General features: G+C 37.2%; 2 protein-coding genes across 2 annotated transcripts; one reads left to right on the forward strand and one right to left on the reverse strand.

The window, feature by feature from the left end:
- Window positions 1-7015: 7015 nt before the first annotated feature.
- On the reverse strand, window positions 7016-8069 carry LOC122032713 (transcription factor MYB1-like). The gene is made up of 3 exons (XM_042592027.1): window positions 7840-8069; window positions 7646-7775; window positions 7016-7531 (listed from the first exon to the last, which is right to left on the reverse strand). Exons 1-3 carry the CDS (start codon window positions 7970-7972, stop codon window positions 7042-7044), a joined length of 753 nt encoding a protein of 250 aa, XP_042447961.1. The 5' UTR covers window positions 7973-8069; the 3' UTR covers window positions 7016-7041.
- Window positions 8070-18800: 10731 nt separating this feature from the next.
- Window positions 18801-19530, forward strand: LOC122032146 (mulatexin-like). Its single transcript, XM_042591407.1, has one exon. It carries the CDS (start codon window positions 18852-18854, stop codon window positions 19371-19373), a length of 522 nt encoding a protein of 173 aa, XP_042447341.1. The 5' UTR covers window positions 18801-18851; the 3' UTR covers window positions 19374-19530.
- Window positions 19531-25454: the final 5924 nt, after the last annotated feature.

A 25454-nucleotide genomic window follows, 5' to 3' on the forward strand; every position in this document is an offset into this window, starting at 1 on the left:
AAGTCAAATATACTAGGACATTGAATATCAAAATATTCATTTCTAAGACAAATTTTACATTTTCCCTAGACCAATCAAGTCTTTTAGGACATAAATTTCCAGTATGATCAACGATGTGATAAATTTGACATCGGTTTGAACTTTACTTTTGACCTCTTTGATATCGTTGAGTATTTGACATCTAAAGTAAAAATAACTTGTCTGACGATAGTTGTTGGACAACGTCATAAGAAAGAGCTTCTACCTTGTAGTTGACGGACGTGGAGAAAAATCACAGAGATAGAATCGTTAAGGAAACTTTTTTTTTGTGGAAGAGAAACACATAGATTAAGGATGAGGAAAGAGAAACAAAAGGGTTAGCGGTGGAAGAAAATAGAGAAGAACAAGAAAATTAAAATACGTAGGAAAGAAGAAGAGGCTTGAGGGGAAAAAATTAAAAAAGGTTCATCGTTTATTGGATCTTCGCCTCAAAAAGTTGAGGGAAGATAAAAAGAGATGGCTCTGATACCATACAAGAACTAATATGAGAGCAATAAAATCTATTGTTCATTGATATTTATCCCAAGAACAATATAATAATGTTCAAAATGTACTTGGTCAATTGACCAATTAATAAATAACAGAATTATTCTAAAAATAATTCTAAAAATTATTCTAATAATTATAATAAAATTATTAAAATAATTCAAATACTAATTTGATTTGATTTGATCTGGTCAATTCTGATAATTCTCTTTTATCTCTTTTACCCTGTTCGGGCTTGAGAGAAAAATGGTAAGGTTAATGGGTTATTAGATTTTGATTTTGGTTAATGAGATCCAGATCCATTAAGAGGATGAAATTGGGCTTATGGAATTGAGCTTTAAGAGTGGGCTTGAGGATTGGATTGAGTTTTTGAAATTAGACTTGGAATTACATTGAATTGGAGCTCCACTTCTTGATTGGATTATTTGATCCTGATCAACGACTTAGATGCTTCCCTAAAAACAAGATGCACCTTTTAGATAAAATCTTAGAAAATATATGAAAAATTATATCAAGACTCTAAATAGATATCGACTTGTAAAATATGATATAAATGCAGAATTAAGCATACGAGAAGGTAAAAATACTAAGTATAAGAGTCAAAATAGTACATCAAAATACTAGTTATCACTCCTCTCCACAAACCTCCAATGATGCTATGACTGCCTTCACTTGGTCCAAGATTTGAAGGCCTGAGAAGCAAAGAGTGTTAGAGCTGGCCGACTCTATAGGTGTGGCTACTCCGACGCTCAAGTTAGTTTCGAATTCAAGAATAAAACTCGAGGATATACGAAAGAAAGAAGAAGAAATGGAAATGCTTTGAATTAGAGTTTAGTGGAGAAAAACTGCCTCTACTCACAAAAAGAAAATCCTTCCTCTCTCACTTACCTTCACCATCTTTATATAGCCCTCTAGAAAGGAATTTTCATGTAGCCTACTAGCTATTTCGCTTGAGGGGTGGTTAGGGGACTAGATCCGACAACCATTAGATGCTTCTCCACTATAACATGTCATGTGTCCATTAGCGGATAATTAGGGAACCAAATTTGATTGTTGTTCAATGGAATCTCTATTTAGGTGGCCAGGAACTGACGTCGAGTACCAGACTGCATTGATACTCAGGGATGCCAACCTCTAAGCAAGAAACCATGGTGCTTGGTTAATCGATATTTGATCAAACACTGAATCTGGATGCTCAGGGGAGCCGATATCTGAGCACTAACTCTGAATACTCAGGGAAGTCGATGTTCGAGCACTAAGTATGGATGCTCAGTGAAAACCGATATCTAAGTACTAATTCCGGATGTTCAAGGAAAGCCGATATCTAAGTACTAATTCTAGATGCTCAGGGAAAGCCAATATCCGAGCACTAATTCTGGTTGCTTGGGGAAAGCCGATATTCCAGTACTAAGTTTAGATGCTTGGGGAAAGCTGATATTTGAGTATTAAGGCCCGATGCTTGGGGAAAGTTGATATTTGAGCAATAAGGTCTGTTGCTTGGGGAAAGGATTTTGGCGACTCGTGGTGCTCATGAATAATTCCGGATATCATGTACATGTCCTTCCTTCAAATTGGACTGAGGTGCGGAGTCGATTAAAAGTGTTGAGTTGAAAAGATCAATTCGAGGATAACTTTTGATATCATCACATGTCCCTCCTTCAAGTCGAATTGAGAAGTGTAATCAAATGAAGTCCGATTAAAAGTGTCGAGTCAAAGAAAATTAAATACGGTAATAATTCCGGATACCATCACAAGTTCCCCCTTCGAGTTAGATTGAGAAATGTAATTGAATGAAGTCCGATTAAAAGTGACAACTCGAAGAGGATCAACTAGGGTCATAATTCCAGATACATCACATGCCCTCCTTTTGAGTAGGATTGAGGAGTGTAATTGAATGAAATATGATTAAAAGTGTCAAGTCGAAGAAAATCAACAAGGGTAATAATTCTGGATACCATCACATGTTCCCCTTCGAGTCGAATTGAACAGTGTAATCGAATGAAGTCCGATTAAAAGTGCCAAGTCGAAGATGATCAACTAAGGCCATAATTCTGAATACCATGCATCAACCTTCTTTAGGCATAATCAGTTAACAAATTAAATTTGAGAAGATGCACATGCACTGATAACTGTACCACTACAAAAAAAAAATATGACAATTTGAGACAAAGTTTGTGATGAATTTTTAAAAAAATTATCGCAAAAACAATCTTATTTTCATCGCAAATAAGTCATCACCAAATCCTATGACGAAAATATATAAATTCATCGCCAATTCTACGACAAATTATATTTTCATCGCTAAATTTGTTATAATTTTGCAACGAAAAAACTAGTGCACAATTCACAAACATTAATCTACAATAAATTTGGTCCCATATTTGACGACGAATCTCATTTTCATCGCAAATTTGCAATAAAAATGGATTCATCGCCAAATCTGCAATGAACCTAATTTCGTTGTAAATATGCGACGAATCTAGCTTTGATTGTAAATTTACGATGAATCCCATTGTCATCGCAGATTTGAATGAAAATGTATTCGTCGCTAAATCTGTGATAAATCCATTTTCGTTTCAAATTTGCGATAAAAACAAGATTCATCGCAAATTTGTAATACATAGTGATTATGATAATTTGGCGACGAAAAACAAATTCATCACAAAAGGCAAATTTTTTTGGTAGTCTGCCCATTTCTGCATTTATCATATATACAAATATGATATCCCAAACCTATTTATAACAAACACAACATTCCAACGTATTCAACATTTCAAACCAAATCCACAATCTATACAAGTCAAAACAACATATCCAAAATGAAACCACACCAAAAACAAGTCAAAACAAACATATCAATATCTATACAAGTCATTTATATATCCATACAAGTCATTTATACAAGTAATCATATCCAAAAACATTAAACAAATCATATCTCCAAATGCAAATATCTCATACCAAACATTCTCAAAACAATGGAAAGATAAATCATCGTCTTTTTTGGCAGACACTTCCTCCTCCTTCCATTCTTCTTCTTTTCTTGCATCAAAAAACAAACAAATAACTAATACAAAACTTAATACACATAAAGACTTATGTTCTCCGATGTGAATTTTTAATTTCCACCACCTTCCTTTACCTCACCAAATATATTCACAAATTAACCGTATTAATAAAAAAATATAAAATTGAAGAGTTCACAAACTAAATCAATTAAAACATGTTCAAAATTATTAATTTTGAGACAAATAACATTTATACATAATAGAGTCATAAAGAACCACCACCATCATCACCATCATCATCATCGTCATCATGATCATCACAAGGAATCTAACTTAGAGCGGAGCCTAACCGAAAATGTCACATTATGAGGTCATGTTGTCAGCACATTTCTCTCATTGCCTCATCCCTTTACAACATTCTCTTTCAAATTGCTAACATTTTCAGTCAAGTTTATTTGTGCACTTACTACTAGTAGGGTGGAAAAAGATATACCAACAACTCTATAGGTTCTGCTCAAAGAACTCATTCTCAATGTCCTTCCTCCTTTCGAACTCCCACTCGCCTTTAGTCATAAACTCATATTACCAACAGAGGACTTAGATTCGTTGTATCATTACTTGCTTGCAAACTCCTCTATGCTAGCCTTAGTTCACCGTATTTTTCTTGTATTGTTATGAGAAAAATTAAAATAAAATTGCAATAACAATATTTTAAAAGTGCATATAAATAACTAATAGAATCTAACTTATAAATTAAGATCAAAGCTTAATCCAACCTTGATTACTTTACCTCTATCCCCACTCCAAATTTTGTCTTTTTTTTTTTGAAATGTGTGAGTGAAAATATTCATGAATAATGACTCCTTTCCTAGTTCCTTGGTATAAAAAATAGGTTAGAAATAAAATAATAGTATGAAATAGATTAAAAAAAACTAAACTCGCCCAAATAATCTAACATTTATTCATCACAAAAGAAATTCAAGGCCTTGACTATCTAAAGAAATTCAAGGCCTTGGCTCAGCGGTCGGGCAACCACAGCAGCTAGCAAGCTAAAGCGGCCGGCCAACCACAGTGGCCGACCAGCGATCTAATAATTTCTTAGGATTTGGAACTACCATCTTCTATAAATAATAACCTCACCCAAATAATCCAACACTTATTCATCACAAAAGAAATTCAAGGCCTTGACAATCTAAATAAATTCAAGGCTCTAGCTCAGTGGTTAGCCCAGCCGCCAACTAGCCACAGCGGTAGCCCGACCGCCAACTGGCCACAATGGTCGACTGGTTACAGCGGTCGGCCAGCTTCACTACTCGCTAGGGATGACAATTTCTTTCGAACTCGATAGAGGATCCGATATCAGATCCAAATGGAGAAGGATAAGGAGAGACTATCATCAATATCTGATATTTGACCCGAATATATGATTAAATTATATATATATATATTCCAAAATTCACTAACTATTTTTGTTGATATTAGGCATATATATGTTTAATTTATTTTTTAATTATATTTTTTTAATATGATGTTAATTTTAATATGCTTTTATTAAATAATAATAGTTGAATGGAAAGGAGAAAAATTATTTATATAAATGATATCCTATCTTTTAATGGGTATGAGTATGTGGATTATATCATATATCTGATGGGAATGGGGACAAAGGATATGAAATCCAACTCAAACCTAACAAATTATCATTCCTATCGCCAACCCAGATTCGGCAAGTGAGGGGTCTGGTAAATGAGAGGGGGGAGTGGGGAGGGGAAGTTGAGAGGAGGAATCTTACCCCCGCATCTCTCCAAGCTCACGAAAGTCACCGTCACCATTGCCATCGTTGTCGTCATTGCCGGATCAAGGGGAGTTGAGGGGATCAAAGGAAGCGGGCAGATTTAGGATGGGGAGATTGGGAAAATTTATGAAGTTAGGATTTTTGACGATGAATTTCAATTCGTCGCCAAATTTGAGATCTCACCCTTTTATACTTGGCTTACAATTAGCAACGAATCAAGGATTCGTTGCCAATTGACATAAATTATTTGGATCACAGAATGATCCGAAATCAATTGTACAATCGAGAAATCAATTGGGGACAAATCTGTGACTTTTCGTGAAGTTCTTAATCGATCGATTCAGTGATTTGACAGCTAATCTTTAATTCGTCACCAATTGACACAAAATTTTCAAATCACATAATGACTCGAAATCGATTGGGTCAATCAATTGGGCAATCGGTTGGGGGCAAATTTGTGACCTTTCGCAAAACTCCTTAATCAATTAGCTCAATCGATTGATTTAGCGATTTGGCGATGAATCTTGAATTCGTCACCAATTGATACAAATTATTTGGATCATAGAATGATCTAGAATCAATTGGACAATCAATTTGGCTTTGAACAATTGAGTGTGGGAAAATTTGTAACTTTCCATGAAACTTCTTAATCGATTAGCTCAATCGATCAATTTAGTGATTGACGACGAATCTTGAATTCATCGCCAATGTGGTGACAAATTCAAGATTTATCACCAATTGACACAAATTATTCGATTGACCCAGAATCAATTGACTTAGTCATTGGGGGCAAATTTGTGACTTTTCACGAAGCTTCTTAATCGATTACCGCAATCGATTTAGTGATGAATCAAGTATTCATCTCCAAATTGACGATGAGTTTTGGATTCATGTCCACATTAGGGACGAGTCTAGAATTCATCGTCAAATTTAAAGAATTTCACTAGCAAAAATCTCTAAAACTAGCAATGAATATAGAATTTATCCTAATTTGGCAACGATTTCTTTATTCATTGCAAATCTGACGATGAATCCAACATTCGTTGCCAATTGACGACAAATTTGAGGATAAATATTTTTTTGCGATGAAATTCTTTTGTTGCTAATTTAGGGACAATTTTTTGTTGTTGCAAATTTCTTTACTAATTTGCACAGTTATTTATTTCATTGCAAAATTCGTCATCAATTTATGACGAGAATAATCAGTCACAACTATTTGTTGCTAAATTAATATTTTTTCAGTGACCTAATGTTGAAGAAATCCAATTTATTTCATTAATGGACTTACCCTAGTAATTCAAAGACAAGTTAAGTCAATTTTCCCCAAGTAGCACCCCTTATAATAAGGGCACTACTATTACGAAAACTGACTAGCTCAACTCTTCCTGGAACTATATATCGTCTACCGACTAAAAGTTGCAAATTAAAACAAAGAGACAAGAAAGATCTAACATATATACAGCAAGTCTAATAAATTTTACTCAACAAATAATCCTTAGAATAGCATGCAGCAAAAGGATAATCTAAAGACGACCTCCACCTAATTAATGACAAATCAAATGGCCACCAAGGTAAGAACAAAGTTTCACAAATTCAGGACCACATTAGCTTAAATTATGATCCCAATTAAACTTTGTGATTTAAACTCTCTGTCAATTATCATGAATTTGCATGTATCATATAAAAGACAAGCATTAAAATTCATTGTTTGCCTCAACCAGCTGCACGATCCCGTGCAAGCTCTCCGGCCATCATCATGTTCCAGTCGCCGTCGACACGATCATCTCCGCTATTGCCATCGATGCAATATTGCAAGAAACTATCATCTTGAAAATCCGACATGAATCCTTCCATGTCAAAGTCTTCCAAGAAACCGGACGGATCGATATCCTGATCATCAGGCAGCATCAATGGGCACGACGGCCTGATCTCATCATTACAAGCAATTAGCTTAGAGCTAGAGCAGTTGTCGTCCTTCGCCAAATTATACACCTTGGTGCACCTTACGGCCTTGGTTCGAATCACTCGATGACTCGGTTGCTCGTTCACCGGATCCAATTTGTCAGCCTCCTTATTTTCCTTCGAGTTCAAGCGCCTTCTGTCGCATACCCGAGGCATCGTTTTCTTGCTTAAATTCGTGTTCCAGTAGTTCTTGATTTCATTGTCTGTTCGCCCAGGCAACCTACCGGCAATCAGCGACCATCTACGTATATACACCGTATACAAAACCAAATTAATTCTATACGTATAAGAAGATGTAGGCGATCAATTCAAAAAATGATTAATCAGGTTGGGTAACGTCGAGCCTGGGAGTTACCGATTTCCAAGGAGTGCGTGGAGCTTGACAATTAGGTTCTCTTCGTCTTCAGTGATGTTACCTCTCTTAATGTCCGGCCTCAAGTAATTCAGCCACCGGAGTCTGCAACTCTTGCCACACCGCTTCAACCCTGAAAAGACTGATGTTTAATCTGAATTAACAATAATTAGACAGGAGTTGAACATATATATCACCTGCGTTTTTAGGGAGGTCTCTCCATTTGCCTTCGCCATGAGCTTTGATGTAGTCGCTGAGAATCTTGTCTTCCCGAGGAGACCATGCTCCTCTGTTGAGCCCCTCTTTCGAACAACAAGGCATCCTTACCATCTTTGTTCCTGGCTAGCTAGTTAACTCACTGATTAATTTCTCGTCCTGTTCATCAAACAGATCATAGTACATAAATATGAAGAAGATACATATGTACATGTATATATATAGATCTCACATGGCAAATATATATAAGCAACAAGTGCATGCCATGGCTGCATGCGAGCTGTTATGAACATGCCACGGTAGAAAAATGTAACAATTAATACTGGGTGATTGGATAAAAGTGGAATGGGGAAAAAGTTGAGGATATGATGGATTCGTTGATTGGATATAGACCTCGTTTTATTCTGTAAAATAAATAATTCAGTGTTGAGTTAAGGAAGGGGTCACAGCGTTGACCCTTCGACTACTCAAGTCAATCACCAGAATAGAAGGAATGTCGAGCAATAATAACGTAGGTGCAAACAGTGAATAACGCGTACCTCCTCCAGTGATGAACCCTCTTTATATAGAGCCTTGGTGAATGATATATACACTCCTCGAGACGTGGACATGTTACCCAATATGTCCTATGAAGGGGTTTGTCAGGAAAGTACCTTTGACACTATATCTTAACAGGGCATGTATATCCCTGACATCGTAAGATCTAATGGTGAACTGTCATTGGAAACGGTCACCCACCAGGGCTATATATAAAGCGGGGCTCATCATCGACGGAGATATGCGTTATTCACTGTTTGCGCTAGAGTTACTGTTGCTCCACTTTCTTCCACTATTCCGATGATTGACTTGAGAGTCGGAGGATCAATACCGGAGACCCCTTCCTTGACTCGGCACTGATGTAATTTATTTTGTAGAACAGATCGAGGTCTATATTCGATCAACAAAGTCGTCATATTCCTCTCTTTCTACCTTCCCATAGGAGGAAAATAAGCAAGAGCACACAAGTGTTAATTGACAGAGAAGTGTTAGGTTTAGATCCTTTTCTGTTAGCCATTGGCTTGGGATGCAGTTGAACGGAAGATAGGGGCGTGCGGTTTCTGTAAATTAGAAGTTTGTATCTAAATTTCAAAGAGTTCAATTGCATGATAACTGGGCCTGAAATGGGCAAGGTTTGTATTGTTGTACACTTCCTGCATGCAATTGAAGATTAATGAATGCTTAGTTAATTAAGAAAGTTAGTGGTTCTCATCATCCCATCAGTGTACGAAACGTTCAATTAATGCAGCCATAGCTGACGATGGAGGAACGTTCAACGTAACTCAAACTACCATCGTTAGTGTCACTTTCTAGCAATATAATTATGCATATTGTATCCAACTTTCCACAACTCTCCCCGTCCATCGTAGCAAACGTTCCAACTGAATCTCTTACATATTGTGAGGCTCATTTACATACATGTCATAAGTAAGAAATTAAACTCAGCGCCGTACCTCTAATCGACAGGGCCTGAAGTGAATATTAAAGAATGACCTCTTTACTCTGTTAAATAATGATAAAATTTAATTTACAAATAATATATATATACTAAATACATAAATAAATCAAAAATAATATATTATTATAAACACTACTTGTCTAGCTATTTTAGAGATAAAAAATTTATAAAATCTGAATAATCCAATTGTCAGACTATTTCTTTCTCAATCTATAACAATGATAGCTCATTTAGTATATCTTGTAACATTGAGACCAATGCGGTGGGTGTAGGTAGTAGCAAGACGACAAGCAGTAACCACTATACAATTAGATTGTCGTTCGCACAAGCGACCAGGGTAGCGTGTCACAGTCACCGCGCTGTGCAATTAGGTCACACGAGCAAAGACCAACCACCAGCCCATATTGCATGATATAGCCACCGCAGGCTGGATGAACCGGTTAAGGCGTGGCATCCTTGCACAATGAGTCGTAGGGTCGAAGGTCCACGGACGCGCACTGGATGAATAATCTGGGCCGGCTGTGTTAAATTCCGGAGACACCACGCTTTACCCGGGCCAGCATTCACCGCTGATTTACCTCCTCCTAGGATCCCTGTGGGGCCAGGCCTAGGGGGCCGCTGGGCGGCGGGATCCGCCTTTTGCACAATGATATAGCCACTGTGAGAATCGACGTGATTAGGTCGCACAAACAATCATTGTTGCACGATTAGAATACAGTTGGTGCCGCGTGTTGCAAGACGAAGAAGACGGTCAAAGAAGAAAATTAGGATCACCTCTTGTTCAATGAATCCATGCATTGGTAGAAAAGAACGCTGGAGAAGAAATCACGTGCAAAGAAAAACAACATCAGAGAAGAAATTGCATTCAAAGAAGAGTCGTGCATCGGTATGTGCCTTGAAGCCGTGAGAATAGGTTTAGCGGTCATTTAGGGTCCATGTCTCTCATTTTGTTTTAGGTATAATTAAAAAAATGAACCCTTCATTGGGCTGGGCCCTGAGGTGGTTGCCTCTCTGGCCTTATGGAAGTTATGGCTCTGATTAAACCTTTGCTTTGACGGCCTCCGGCCACTCGTCCGGACACAAATAATAAATTGGATGGGAATATAAATCCAAGAAGGAATAGTAGATAATTGGGTCGGATTCCGATTACGGAGCATATCAGGAGAGGATTAAGAAAAAACGGACTAGAGGATCTATTTTCATTGGAGTCCGGATCCTTTGGTATGCTTTTTCCTTGTTCTCTTCTAGTATGCTAAGAGAATCCAGTTGCAATTGACTGCGATCTCTTTCTGGGTTCACATTCCCATCCAAGTTGTAATTTGGATTGGGGCAGACGGTCGGAGGCCGCTCCTGGCTCGACACCAAGTAGTTCGATCACCTGTCCACAGTCGACGACCTCCGATCGCTTGTCGCTACCCAAACAATAACCTAGATGGGAATATGAACCCAAGGAGAGATCGTACTTAATTGCGGTTGGATTTTAATCGGAATCCGATCGTAATTACGGAGCAGACTAGGAGAAAAAAATGGACTAGATGATATGCTCTCTCATAATCTATACTCAAGGATTCTAGTAGTAATACCTCGGATCGCATAGAGGAGTATTTAATTTAGGATAAATTCTAAAGGAATAATGGGCTAAGTTTACTACATGTGATATTTTCTTTTAGAAAAAAAAAATCATAATTTACTAAATAATTATATTCCTTATTTTTGTCTTACTTTGTGTGTTTGATGTTGGTGAAGGATACTTTGAAATAGTTAGATTAATGACATAATTTTGATGCATTTAATAAAGAGTTTAAAATGGATTTGATCTATATTTCTAATGTGTGTAAATGTTTAATAGAATGGACAAGGGAGATTGGAGATCTTAGTACGACTTGACATGGTTGTTTTCGTTTCATTGAATGACTCAACATTGGTCAAGTTGGTTGGATATATTGTACTACTTGATGGTTCAAAGATTCATAATAAAATAAATTTGGAGGTGAAATTAAGGATGGCACATGGTGCGAATTTGTTCTTAAGCTTTCATTTATATCCTTAAGAAGGGTATGAATTATATTTGAACGAAATTCCATATTAGTTAGAAGTTGTAGAGGCTTGTTTCATTTCCTTTTGCAAAGGGTTAGAACAAGCATTACGAAAATCTTCATATAGGTACAGAATCAAGGATGGAAATTCAATCCGTCATAATTTAATTGGGTTTTAGAGACTGAATTAGGATTCAGTCAGTATATATAAATTCACTGATTGAATTACGATTCATTTGGTATTCAGCCGAGGAACCAAATTTAGTCGGTAGTTCACCAACTAAATCCAAATTCCGTCGGAAAATTACTGTCTAAATCCAAATTTCGTCAAAAAATTATCGACCAAATTCGACTGGTATTTGGCCGGCGGTAAATTTTATCTAACTTGACTGAATCTAAATTCAGCCGGCATTTTAGGACAAATTTACAGACAAAATTCAAATTCTATTGGTATATATTGACGGAATTTTAATTCAGTCAGTATTGATTTAATTTGGATTCAATCGATGAGTCGGGTTGGGAAATCATATTCAAGCTGTCAGTCAAATACTGACTGAATTTGGATTAAATCGGTAATTTACTGACAAAATTTGGATTATGTTGGTAAATCTTTCATTTCCCCGCCCAACCTCTTCCTTCTTGCATTATTTTGATTGCACATTGGCGAGGCTTCTCTCCGGTGCGGTAAGCTCTCTGGCTCCTCTCCCGTAATGTTGGTCAGTCGTGACCACTTTGCTCGCGGCCCCTTGGTTGCAGTCTCTTTGCTCGCAACCCCTTGGTTGCGAGCTTAATCGGTCGCAACCGCCTTGTTTGTGGGGCGGCCGCTTTGCTCACGGCCCCTTGGCCGCAAGATTGGTCGGTCGCGACCACCTTGCTCGCGGCCCCTTGGCTGTGAACTTGGTCGGGCACGAGCACCTGCTCACGACCCCTTGGCAGCGAGCTTAGCTGGTCGCGACCACTCTTGAGAATGTCGCGGTCAACTTGCTAGCAGACCAGCTTGAGGATACCACGCCTAGCTTGCTCGCATCCTGATGTACGTAGATTACATATATTTTTAGGTATTGTTCGATGCACATCTATTTGTATTTTATATATAAAATCTATGTTTATTGCACATAATTCATTACTATGTCATATCTCCATACTATTTATTCGAAAATTTGCTCTTTGTGTATTTTGATTGACAGGATGTAAATTGGAGTAAAAACGGAGTAGAAAGACACATTTGAACAAACATGAAAGAAGACCAATAACTTGGTCATACCCCCTGACACGGCCATGTGCCACCACCCAGGCTACCCACAGGTAGGCCCTGCCCCACGGGCAGGTCGTGCCCCTCGGGCAAGCCGTGCCCCAGCACTAACAAAGAAGCAGGGGTAGACCGTGCCTTCAACCAATAGCCAACAAGGGAGCGGTCATGTGAATCCACATGACCTTGTCCCCCTTCCAGAGCCAAATCTTTTCCAGAGTCCAATCATAGAGGGGTCGTGCCTATTTTGGGCCGTGGCACACATGCCCCGGCCATGTCGCAAGGCATGGCCGTGGCGTAGAACACGAGGGGAGACACAACCCCTTGCTTATAAAAGAGGAATTTTTTTCTGCCTTTTGACTCATATTTGGTTTCGAGCTCAACCCCCATTCCTTAGGGAAGGATTCTCCCCTTTGGGGAAGCCCTAGATCATCCAACTTCGTTGATCTGTCCACCTCCGAAGCATGGATTGCAAGTAATAAGACTGATAATGCATTGATAAGTTTTCTCCTTTTTTATCTTGTTTATTGAGTTGTGGATTGTTATTTTCTTGTCTCTTTATTATAAATCCTTTGTAATAGAGTAGATCCTTCAATTCTTAGGATGTAGAGAGTGTTTGTGATGCTATTTACTTGCTTGTTTTCTTATTCAATGAAGTGTTTATGACTTGTTCTTGTATATTATGTCTTGTACATATTTGATGAAATGTGTGTGGTATATACATGTGGATTGTGGTGGATTTACCACCTTGTAGAGGAGAAGTACTGGATTGTATTACCATGGGGTCCTATGACAAGGGATAACCCTTTAAACGAACTTTCTAAGACGATCCTCTTGCAAGGATACCGATTCACTACAAAAGAGTATCTAATAAAAATTTAGAGGGTTTCTCCCAAATTAATATTAGAAAGCGACTTGTGTAATCTAGAACTGTATGACCAAAGAGCCCTGTGACATTGGGTAACCCTTTAACCGGACTTTTTAGATTACTTCTTCTACTTAGTTGCATTAATCTATTGTTAGGAAGTAAATTGGATAACTCTAGGATTGTATGATCATGAGGCTTTAGGGTAACATTTTGACCGGACTTTCTAGAGTTATTTTTTAACTTAATGGTATTAGAACTTTAGTAAACTCTCCAGCGCATTCTTCATGGGGTTGAGCCAAACTTTAGTTAGAAATCTTACAAAGTGTAGGCATGGAGGTAAGGAGATGAACAATGCATAAGGATATTAACTAATATCATAATGAAACCGAACTCTTAGAATCATCTCCCCAATCTCTCTCTCTCTCTTAACTCTCTCTCTTTCCTAACTCTCTCTCTCTCATTCTCTCTTGCCTTCAAGATTTTCCAACCAACCTCCGATTGTCTAGATAATTCACCATGTGAAGTCAACTAATGTTTAATCAACAATTTATGTTGGTTCGATATTTTTATTACTTGATGACAAACGTGCACTTGCGGTAGCGTAATATTACCCTTGGTCGCAAGCTTAGCCAGCTATAGCCGGGTTGCTCTCGGCTTTCTTGGCCCTGGCAGACCATGGGGATAGTTGTGTGGCTATCGTGAGCTTGCGTTATTTCTGGCAGCTCGGTCTAGATTGAAAAAATATCTAAATCCTGAATTAAAATTTCTTGATATTGCACACCATGATAGCTTCTATGTATAGATTGAAATATGTCGTGGTTGTTGGATAAGCATGATAGGTCAAAACTTATTACTAATGTTGCACAATATATTATGTCAAAAGTTAATTCTAAGTTACTAAATTAGGTCATAAATTTATCATACTTGTGTTGGTAATGTAGGAAATTTTATGCTCATTAGGATCAAATGTACATGAATAAAGCTTGGATATATAACAGATTAAAAAATTGATCATTTATCTAAAATGAATATTTTATAAGAAAGGGTTGTTATAGACTTATAGTCAAGACAAAATATCATTTTTCTAAATGATGTTACGATGACGTTTGTTAATTAATTGACTTATAGTTTCTATAGTACAAAGAAATTGGTGAGGAATTTAGGTTTGTTATAGAGAATATTAATTATTGCATTAATAATTGTATGATATTTTGAAATAAAGACAGTGAACTAATTGAATGTAAAATTTGTACTTACTCTCGTTATAAGCTACATGAAAAGTATGTATTACTCGTTAACTGCTAGACTTCAATACTTTTATGTATCTGCTGTAATAGCATGTCACATGAGATGCCATCATAAGTATGTGCATGAAGAAAGTATAACATGTGATCCTTGTGACTCCTCTGCATAGAAACATCTTGATATAATATTTTCCCTCATTTGCAATGTAACTATGTAATGTGAGACGAGGACTTTTTACAGATAATTAAATTTCAGTCATTTGGTCAGTCGGGACAGTAATATTAATCTTGATTAGTTATATTAACACTGTTACTGCTCAAAACCATAATGCATTTCAGAATAACAAAGTGGATAGACATTCAGTTGATTCACAATTTCAATACATATCCCAATTACTTGTAGATATTAATGTCACTTACAAGAAAATAGATAATGGAAATATGTCCAATAGTAAGGAGGTTATTGAACTAATATAGTTTAGCGACTAGGACATAGACATTGTCAATGTTCATGATTTAGATTGTAATGATAATTAAATATTAGTCTTATTGTTCATTAAGTAAGTTATGCTTCCATCTTATTTTGTGTAAATATTATCATGCTAGTAATATTATTGTGATGCATTGTAATATTATTTTACAGATATTATCATGACAGAGCAACCAGTCACACCCCGTTGTCATACAGTGTTGAGGGTTGTTAGGGAGTTGTAAGAATTTTTATTAATAGTAATTCAAATTCATATATGACTTTATTTATAATATATTTCTCATACCTTAACATTTTTATATGCAGTTTTACTTCTGATGGGCATCAAGTAGTGACATACATAATCGAAAAATTTAAAGAGTGAGTCTCCGCTTTTGGTACTACATGGAGACATATAAACCAGGAGATGAAGAATTTCCATTATCAGGAATTTTTGGTGAGTAAATTGAATATGTTTGGTATTATATTATAAATTTATCCTTAAATTTACTAATTTTCAACTTATAATTCTAGAAAAAATATACCTGGGAGGCAAGGTAGGAGCGTCAATTTCTAGAAACTTTGAATATTTATTGTGCAATAGTATACAAAGATCTCATATACACTTTGAGAAAGAAGGGCACAAGGCTAGCTTTTGTATCAAACGAGATTTGGGTTACATGGACTGTCACTTGGGCTAGAGATAGGCGGAGGTCAAATTCTGTACTTGCTCGATTAAATAAAAATGCAAAGCCCACTAGCTATACTTCCGGATCCAAGCCTATTGTCAAGCACGCCATCGATTTGGTAAGTTTAAATTAAAGTTATATAAGTGGATTTTAATTTATTAGGAAGGTACTCTATAAAGACACCATAGTTATTGGGAGATATTTAATAAGACTCATAAGAAAAGTCATGGCACATTTGTCGATCTTCGATTCCGGATCATAGATGTAAAAATATTAACTTTATTACGTATAACCGTTAACAATGATTAGCTTTAATAATTGTGTAGCATATATTAATCATCTATTTTTCTTTACACTAGAGGAAATGACAAATAGAGTGGCTTAGACATCAACACCACTAGTAGATGGATGAGAGTCACATGCTCTATCCACCAAGGAGATAAATGACATTTATTATGATATTGTGGATAGAAGAACAAAGAACTCCACCCTCTACGACCTTAACTCACAGGCCAAAATGTCATTTGATCGTTTAAGGATGTCTAGGAGTCATCCTAGTTCTTCTTTTACTGAAATAGAGTCAATTAGAGTAGAAAATCAAGACCTGAGGATTCGACTGACGACAGTGGAGGAGAGGATGGTCGGAAGGGATGTGAGAAATAATGATGTATTGGCTGAGATGCAAGTAGTCATTGCTCAATTTATGCAATCATAGTATAGTTTTGAGTTACAAGAGACTTAAGACCGATGAGACTATGTTGAGTAGCATCTTTATGAGGTATTTTCAACTACAACTTAATTTTTTTATCACTCATAAAACATGTAAAATATTTATTCGATTTTGATGTTATAATATGCTCATATCTAATTGTATTACATTTCCTCAAGATAATTCATTGGTCTATATATGTATATCACCACCATCAATTATCTAAAATATTATTCAGATATTTTTTTACCTGTAAAATTAATTATACATTTATGTTTTAAATGTATTTTCTCATTATTAATTATAGAATCAATTTGTTTAGCATGATTCTGATACTAATATATCATATTTTGCTTTCTACATGATTTGATATTACTATCTTACAGGATTTTATTTGGATATCTTTGTCGTAAATTATGGACATGGTTTCTATGTATCATTATTGGATAGTTTATTGAGTTAGTTTGCATGGATTTGGATAGTATATTTGATTGTTTGGGTATGGATTGTAATGAGTTGTGAATGTATAGTTTAATGAATTAGTTGTTTGCGTATAGATTGTGAATGGTCGTGTAATGAAAAGTAACACCGTTTGTGAATGTATGATGTTTGGTATCAAAAATGTAAACATGATAATTGTAATTTAAAATTAGATCTATTAAAAATTTTACAGTTTACCAACGGAATGACAAATTCCATCAGTAATTACTAATAAAATTTGCTATTCCGTCAATCATTATCGTATATAAACAATACTATTTTTATGATAATTACCGACAGAATATGTAATTTCGTTGGTATTTACCAACGGAATTACAAGTTCAGTTGGTAATTTACGTTACAGGAGCAAGTTTCCGTTCACTATTTATTGATGAATTCATAATATTCATCGATAAATTACTAATGGAAACTAAAATTCCGTAGTTACATATATTAACGGAATTTAAAATTCCGTCAATAAATTTAGCTATGAATAGTTATACTGTCGATGGTATTTAATTTCTGTTGATAAAAAATCATCATCTATGACTCAATCGATTCTGACGACCATATATCCGTCGTAATTCTATTGCTAAATTCAAATAGCAACAGAAATATCCCTCGATAATTTAGGGTGTTTTTTTGTCAGTGTAGAGTAATTTAAAAATGATGCACTAGATATATTATAGATTATATAGTCTTATATTTTTACTTTTATTTTACTATGGTGGCAAAAAGATGAATACGCTCGCTCCCAGTGCCCCCGTCAATTCGTCTCAGGACCAACACGGAGAAGGTAAATCACGGACGACTACTTTTATTCTAATATGATTGTACTTGACATGATTAATTACACATATTAATGGATTTTATATTCACTCCCAATTTTAACGAGAGCTTATTCTCTTACTTCGATTTCAGCCCATGGTCATCACTAGAAAGAGGATTGAGGACATGTGTTTCTTGTAGGTAATACATTGGCAAAATATGAGTTGTGTACAAACTCAATCGACTTGAAGGGTGGGTAGAAATATCAAAGGTTCTCATTCGCATTGAAACTTACTCAAGTAAAGAAAACTAAGGAGATCCATTGTAGATAAATTTGTATACAAAAGTTAGTGATATAAATCCATATTAATAAGTAAAGAAAAAAAAAACTAATGGATGCCAATGATAAAGAGTCGTAGGAAACCCACTTCAACCACCCCTCTAACATGTCATAAAGTATGTTGACACAAGGAAGCAATGTTCTTTACTTCTATTGAATATATTTTGACAAGAGTGAAATGTTCAACTAACCTCTTAATGTTCTTTACTTCAATTATCGACATATAAGTGAACATTCGATCGAAAAGTAAGCCTCAATTTCTTCTTCTTTATCATCGACAAGTAACAACCTGAAAAAGGTGCCCAAATGAACTGCAAAAGGTTGAGTTCTTCCATGAGCACCCCCAGCTCCTCAACTTAATGATTAAGCGAACTCACTGATGATGGCACCCCCTTTGCGTAGGGTCCATGCATCTATAGTTACGTAGCTTAGCTTGCAAGCTTCACTGTCCACCTGTTCACGCGTGTGAGTTGTCACCGCTTAATTCCACACGTGCCACGAGCTCCTCCGCATCGACGCCACACGTGCCACGCCCTTCTCCGAGTCTTCCCCTGAGTCAACCCACCTCGGCCGAACCCCAACGCTAAATATGGGCGCTGGATCGCTGCCCGAATGCGTCCAACGTCATTTCGCGTCTCCGTCCGCCATGGCGGTTTCCACTGCGTTGGTCTCCCTCCTCCTCCTCCTGCTTGTAGCCGCTTTCTCTTCGCCGCTGGCGATCACGGCGGGCAGGGTCGTGGTCAGAGACGGCACCTCGTGCACAATGTGCGCCTCCTGCGACGACCCCTGCCAACCCATCGCCTCCCCGCCGCCGCCCTCGCCGCCGCCGTCGCCGCCGCCTCCTTCGCCGACCACATACGAGTGCCCTCCGCCGCCGTCAGACACCCCGGGGACCTTCTACTACTACTCCCCTCCCCCGCCTTCCGCCGGCGGCAGCGGCAATGGCGGCGGCTACTACTACTCCCCGCCGACCGACGTCTACTACAACGCGCCGCCGCCGCCCAACCCGTTCTTACCGTACTTCCCGTTTTACTATAACAGTCCTCCCTCTCCCTCCGCCTACTCTTCGGCCGCCGCCGCCTCCGCTCGGGAGCTCTACTTTTCTTCCATTCTCCCGGCCTCATCACTTTCACTGCTACTCCTCTTCTCCTTCTTCTTCTTCTTGTAGGAGAAACCTGATGCAGAGAAGCAGCAGCAGAAGAAGAAGCAGGGCCTTATAATTAAATCTCAATTTCAGTTACATTTAGTCAATTGTTATTGGAATAATTATGGATACAATGTAAGAATTAAACGTATATGCGTGCTCTGCAGCTAGCATTGACAAATAATTTATCGTGATTTGTAGATCTTCTAGTTTCAGACAACATGGAAAACTCATGGAGACTGATAACAGAGCAATTATTGCTGCGCGCCTCTTTGTACAACTAGTTTGAGTAATTGTGTCTGTTTAATTAGCTGGGTAGAGTAGCGGAATTCCAGGTTCCGTGGGTACTTGAAATCGATTAGTTTACTGAAATATATGACAGATCTAGCTCTCTGCATCGAACACTGGGAATGCACGCTGACTTTGATCAAGAGCTGGATTCAGCCTGAAGAATAGGGTTAGGCGTTCGTGCTCGCCATGATCAGTATGCAAGCTAAGTGCAATAAAATATAATGATTCGGTCTAAAAATTGAAAAGATGACTATTTGGGGACGTGGCAACTGAGTTGATTGGATGTAAATTCTGTTTCACTTTGTAATATAAGAAAAATGTCAGCATCAAATTAGGAAAGGGGTTCTCTAGCGTTGGTCTTCCGACGTTCAAGTCAGACATCGGAAAGAGAAAAAAGACAGAACAACATTAGACACAAGTATGAATAGTGAATAACGCGTATCTCCGTCGATATATAAACTCCTTTATATAATGTCCTGGTGAGTGACGTGTGTGTTTCTCGAGGCGTGGACATATTCTTCAATTGATCGTAGGTACGTTTTTCAATTCGTCCTATGAAAGAATCTGTCAAGAAAGTGTCTCTGATATCATACCTTAATAGGGTATGCATATTCCTGACAAGATAGTAGAAATTTTCGTTGTACGATCTCCCTGTTGATCATGTCTCGTATTAGCGGCACTATCTCCCAAAAAGATATCCTGAGATACGTCAGTGATCCCCTTACTCGGCCAAACGGAAAAACCGCTCGGCTAGGGACATTTCCACTTGGTCGGACTGAGTTGCTCTTCCCTACGATCGCTGGACTCGGTAGCCTGTTTTCGCCCGATCAGACTAAATCTACGATCGTCCTGATGGTCTTCTGCTCTGTGACGAGCGTCTGATGATCTTGATTGCACAGACGTTCTGCTTAGACAAGTCTTTTGTTGGTCGGACAGTTCATGTTCGATCGATCACTACAATAGAGCTCCACTCAACACTCTTTTAGTGATTCCGTTGATCCTCTGACATTATTTGTTTTAACTTTGACCGCCACGTCATTTGTTATCTCGTCTTTTGATTTATACTTAGCAGGTCTTCTCTTTATCACCACATCAAATGGGTAACGTAGTTAATGATCCTGAGTGAGTGGTTTGCTTTGTTGCCTAAAAGGCTAAAGAAGATTTTAAAAGGAAATAGGCCCCCGCCATGCAGATTGGGCGGTGCAAAAGTAATGAGCAGCATGTATCTCATTTCATATCAAAGCAAGCTTTTTGCAAACTTCCATAGAGTCCAGTCCAGAAGACACGCACTCGGACGTGTCCTCAAGCTGTCCATGAAATAAGAGTACTAGAATGCTTTCCCTCAGGCCTCATCAGTGTGCAGTACAAAAGCACTTGGTGTGCAGTTAATTAAATTTGTTACCATACATGGTTAATGGACACATATTTTCAAAAAAAAATTCTTCCCATTTCCCAATTCTTAATGGTCGGCTATAAATTAACAGTGTTATACTTTCTAAATTGTTATTCTCATTTTAGTTCGTGGATTTGAAGAATTTAGGGGGCGTTTGGTTCTCTCTTAGGAATAGGAATCGGAATGGGAATCATTGTATTGTGAAATGAGAATGGGTATGAGCATGGATATGACTACTAAAAGTAATGTTTGGTTAGTTGTATATTTTCTATCGGAATAAATTAAAATTTCCTTTTTTACCCTTAAAGGAAAATAAGAGAAAAAATTAGATGTGAGAGAAAGATGAATGTGAGAGAAATATATGATGAAAGAGAATGATGAGAGAGAAAGTATGATGAGAGAGAAAGTGTGATGAGAAAGAATAAAGAGAGAGAAAGTGTGATGAGAGAAAATGAGAAAAGAGAGTGTGATAGGAGAGAGGATGAGAGAAGATGAGAGAGAAAATATGATGTGAGAGAAAGTATGATTGGAGAGGATGAAGAAAGAGAAAATGTAATGAGAACAAATGAGGAGAGAGAGTGTGATGAGAGAAATTGAGGAGAGAGAAAGTATGGTGAGAGAGCAAAGTATGATGAGAGAGAAAGCGTGATGAGAAAAAAAGAGAACAGTGAGTGTGATGGGAGAGATTGAGGAGAGAGAAAGTATAATGAGGAAGAAAGTATAATGAGAGAGAAAGTGTATTAGGAAAAAAAGGAGGGTGTGACAAGAGAGATTGAGGAGAGAGAAAATGTGATGAGAAAAAAAGAGAAAAGAGAGTGTGATAGGAGAGATTGAGAAGAGAGAAAGTATGATGAGAAGAAAAAGGAAAAGAGTGCGATGGAAGATATTGAGGAGAGAGAAAGTATGATGAGAGATATAGTGTAATGAGAAAAAAAAAAGGAGAGAGAGTGTGTGATAGGAGAGATTAAGGAGAGAGAAAGTGTGTGATAAAATGATGAGAGAGGAAATATGATGAGAGAGAACAAGGAGAGAGAAGTGATACGAAAGAAAAAATAAATAAATATATTTTGATATTTGATATTAAGGAAGAAAATTTTAGTTTGAGATTAAGGGTATTTTTGGAATAAGAGAATATTTTGATTGATGAAAATAGGGTAATAGCTCATTGAAGGGGAGGTACATGGGAATGAGTTATTACCCAATTTCAAGGATTCATTCCCTTATTTGTATTCCTATTCCTATAATCCAAATATTAACAATGACAATCAATGATTCCCATTCTCATTCCCCACTCCTATTCCCCTAAACCAAACGCCCCCTTAGATCTTTAAACGTTGAGGATTTTAGATTCTTTTATATTGGTTTTGCTATATATACAAATGTTGGAAATGTGAACAGAGCAAAGAGATGGAGAATAAAAAATTCTATTGTGTATGAATTTTTAGTCTCGTATTGAGAGTTTCTTGATTTTATTGTTTATTTAAATTATGGCACATGTAATGATGTTGTGAATATATAGAAGAAACTATCTCTCACGCGTAGATACATAGACGTAGGATCGTCTCAATAATTCATAAGACCCTAGACAAAAAAAAATTAAATTTAAGACCTTAATATTATTATAAAATTTAAAAAAATATTATTAGAGATATTTAAAATAGATCACATAACAGTGACTTTATATTTATCAAACCTCACTTATTTATTAGTAAAATTTTTAAAATAAAAGTTATTTTAATTAACTTTTAAACATAATTTATATATATATATATAATTAAATAAATTAAATTAATTTTTGTTAATAAAATATTAAAAATACTAACTAATTTAGTAGTAATAAATTATTATAATACTATTAATATACATTATAATTGCTATTTTTAAAAAATATCGATCAATTTTAATTTCAATGGAAAAAAATCTTGATATAATGATGAAATTATTATTTGTGAACTAGAAATAATAAGTTCAAGTAGCAAATATAATGACTGCGTACGGGGAGCTTTATCAAAAGCATTTTTTTAAAAAATATATATTTAATTTTGATTAGTAAATTAAACTTTTGTCAATAAAAAATTTAAAATTACAAATCAAATTTTAATAATTTATAAAAATAAATTATCAATCAAATTTAACATTAATAATAAAAAATTAAAATTATCAATAAAATTTAACTTTAACAGTAAAAAAATATTTAAAAAGTTAACTTTAATCTATAAAATATAAAAAATTATTAATCAAATGAAAAAAATTAAAAATTAACTAAATTTAATTTTGCTAATAAAAAATTAAATTTACTAATGAAAATAAATATGGACTAAAATTTATTTTAGTTATAATTTTAAATATTTAATACCCAAATACATATATTTCTAAATTAATATTCATATTTAGTTATATATTTATATATAAAATTTAGTGGGCCCTAATATAATAGGGACCTAGGCATAGGCCTTAATCGCCTATGCCTTGAGCCGACTTTGCACAGATGTGCAAATCCATGGTCTGGATTATATTGAACCAAGTTAACTCTGTGTGTATGAATGTCGGACGAGTCGAGACAAAATTTGCCCAAACAAATGATTCAACATTTTGTCAACCTAAATTTCTTTTCGCTACTTGCTCAAGAGTATAACGGAAGTATTAATCTGAAATTAATGATGATTCCGTAATTTCTCGACAATAATAGATTAATAGGTGACATTAAATTCATTAACAACGACATTAAATTCAACATTGAATGCACATAACTCATTCATTGTAGCAAAAAGTGAACGCTCTTATAAAAGGAGGTCATGAGTGTTAGGATCTCTTCGTACTCGGCTAGAGAGGGGGGGGTGTGAATAGCCGCCCCAAATCGCTCGTTTCTTCCTACAATTCGTTAGCGCAGCGGAAAAATAAACTAGAAATGAAAGGAAGAATATCAAACCTTAACACAGCGATGTACGAGGTTCGGAGATGATGCTCCTACTCCTCGGCGTGTCCGTAAGGTGGACGAACCCAATCAATCCGTCGGTGGATGAGTCCCCGGAAAACCGGCTAATAAAAACTCCTTCTGGGTGGAGAAACCTCGCCACACTTGTTTGCAACAGCAAACAGGAGTACAAGTACAAAGAATAAGCAAGAAATACAATAAGATTACACAAGCACTCTACCAATCTTGCTTTCTCGTCGACTGGAGTCCGGATGAAGCAGCAGCTTCAAAAACCCTAACAGCAGCAGCTGTTCCAGTCGGGGAAGCTCACGCGAAGCTTTCGGGAGGAACTCGACAGAGCTCTTATCGCAGCCCACAAATCTTCAGCAGAAGAGAAGAAAGAAAGAAGGTTGTAGTGCAGCAGCAGCCCTCGACCCCTTTATATCTGCGAAGAAGACAGCGAAGAAACTAGCCATTGCGTCGCAACGGCTAGAACCCTGATCGGTCTGCAGACCGATCAGGGAAGAGGTGGATCGTCACTGATCGGTCTGTGGACCGATCAGGCTCTGTCCTGATCGGTCCCCAGACCGATCCCAGCTCTCCCAGCTCTCTGTGAGAGACCTGATCGCACTCGTCTCCTGATCGGTCGTGGAGACCGATCAGGCATACACCTGATCGGTCCCTGGACCGATCAGGAGCTTCTTTCTTCGCTTCTGATCGTTGCCTGATCGGTCTGTGGACCGATCAGGAACTCCACAGTATGCTACTGAGTGGAATCTGATCGGTCACCAGACCGATCAGGAAACACTGAGTATCACTGGATCGGTCTGCAGACCGATCCAACTCCTAGGTTTAGAGTGCCCTCTCTAACCAAGTTCGGAGAACGAGCTACCGAGCCCTCTCCGACTCCATATGCCAAGCTTCACTCACTTGGACTTCTCAACACCAGATGTCCGATCACCCTTGATCTATCTGGATTTTCCCTTGCCCGGCTTCACTCACCAGGACTTTCCACCTGGCTTCACTCACCGGGATTTCCACACTGCCTAACATCCCAGTTAGGACTTTCTCACTGCCTGGCTTCACTCACCAGGACTTTCGAACTGCCTAACATCCCAGTTAGGACTTTCCCACTGCCTGGCTTTACTCACCAGGACTTTCCACACTGCCTAACATCCCAGTTAGGACTTTCCCACGTGCCAAGCTCCCTGCTTGGACTTCTCCGTGCCAAGTCTCCATACTTGGACTTTTCCAGTGCCAAGTCTCCATACTTGGACTTTTCCCGTGCCAAGTCTCCACACTTGGTCTTTTCGCGTGCCAAGCTCCCTGCTTGGACTTCTCCGTGCCAAGTCTCCATACTTGGACTTTTTCCCGAATCAGGTCAACCAGGTCAACCTTGACCTACGGTTGCACCAATAATCTCCCAAACATCTATTCTTGTCTCATATCAAGAATAGAACTCTCTCACGAGTGTCAAACATCAACATGCAACTCAACTAGGTCAACC

Source organism: Zingiber officinale, chromosome 11A (genome assembly GCF_018446385.1).
Source record: "Zingiber officinale cultivar Zhangliang chromosome 11A, Zo_v1.1, whole genome shotgun sequence".
Taxonomy (NCBI): Eukaryota; Viridiplantae; Streptophyta; class Magnoliopsida; order Zingiberales; family Zingiberaceae; genus Zingiber; species Zingiber officinale.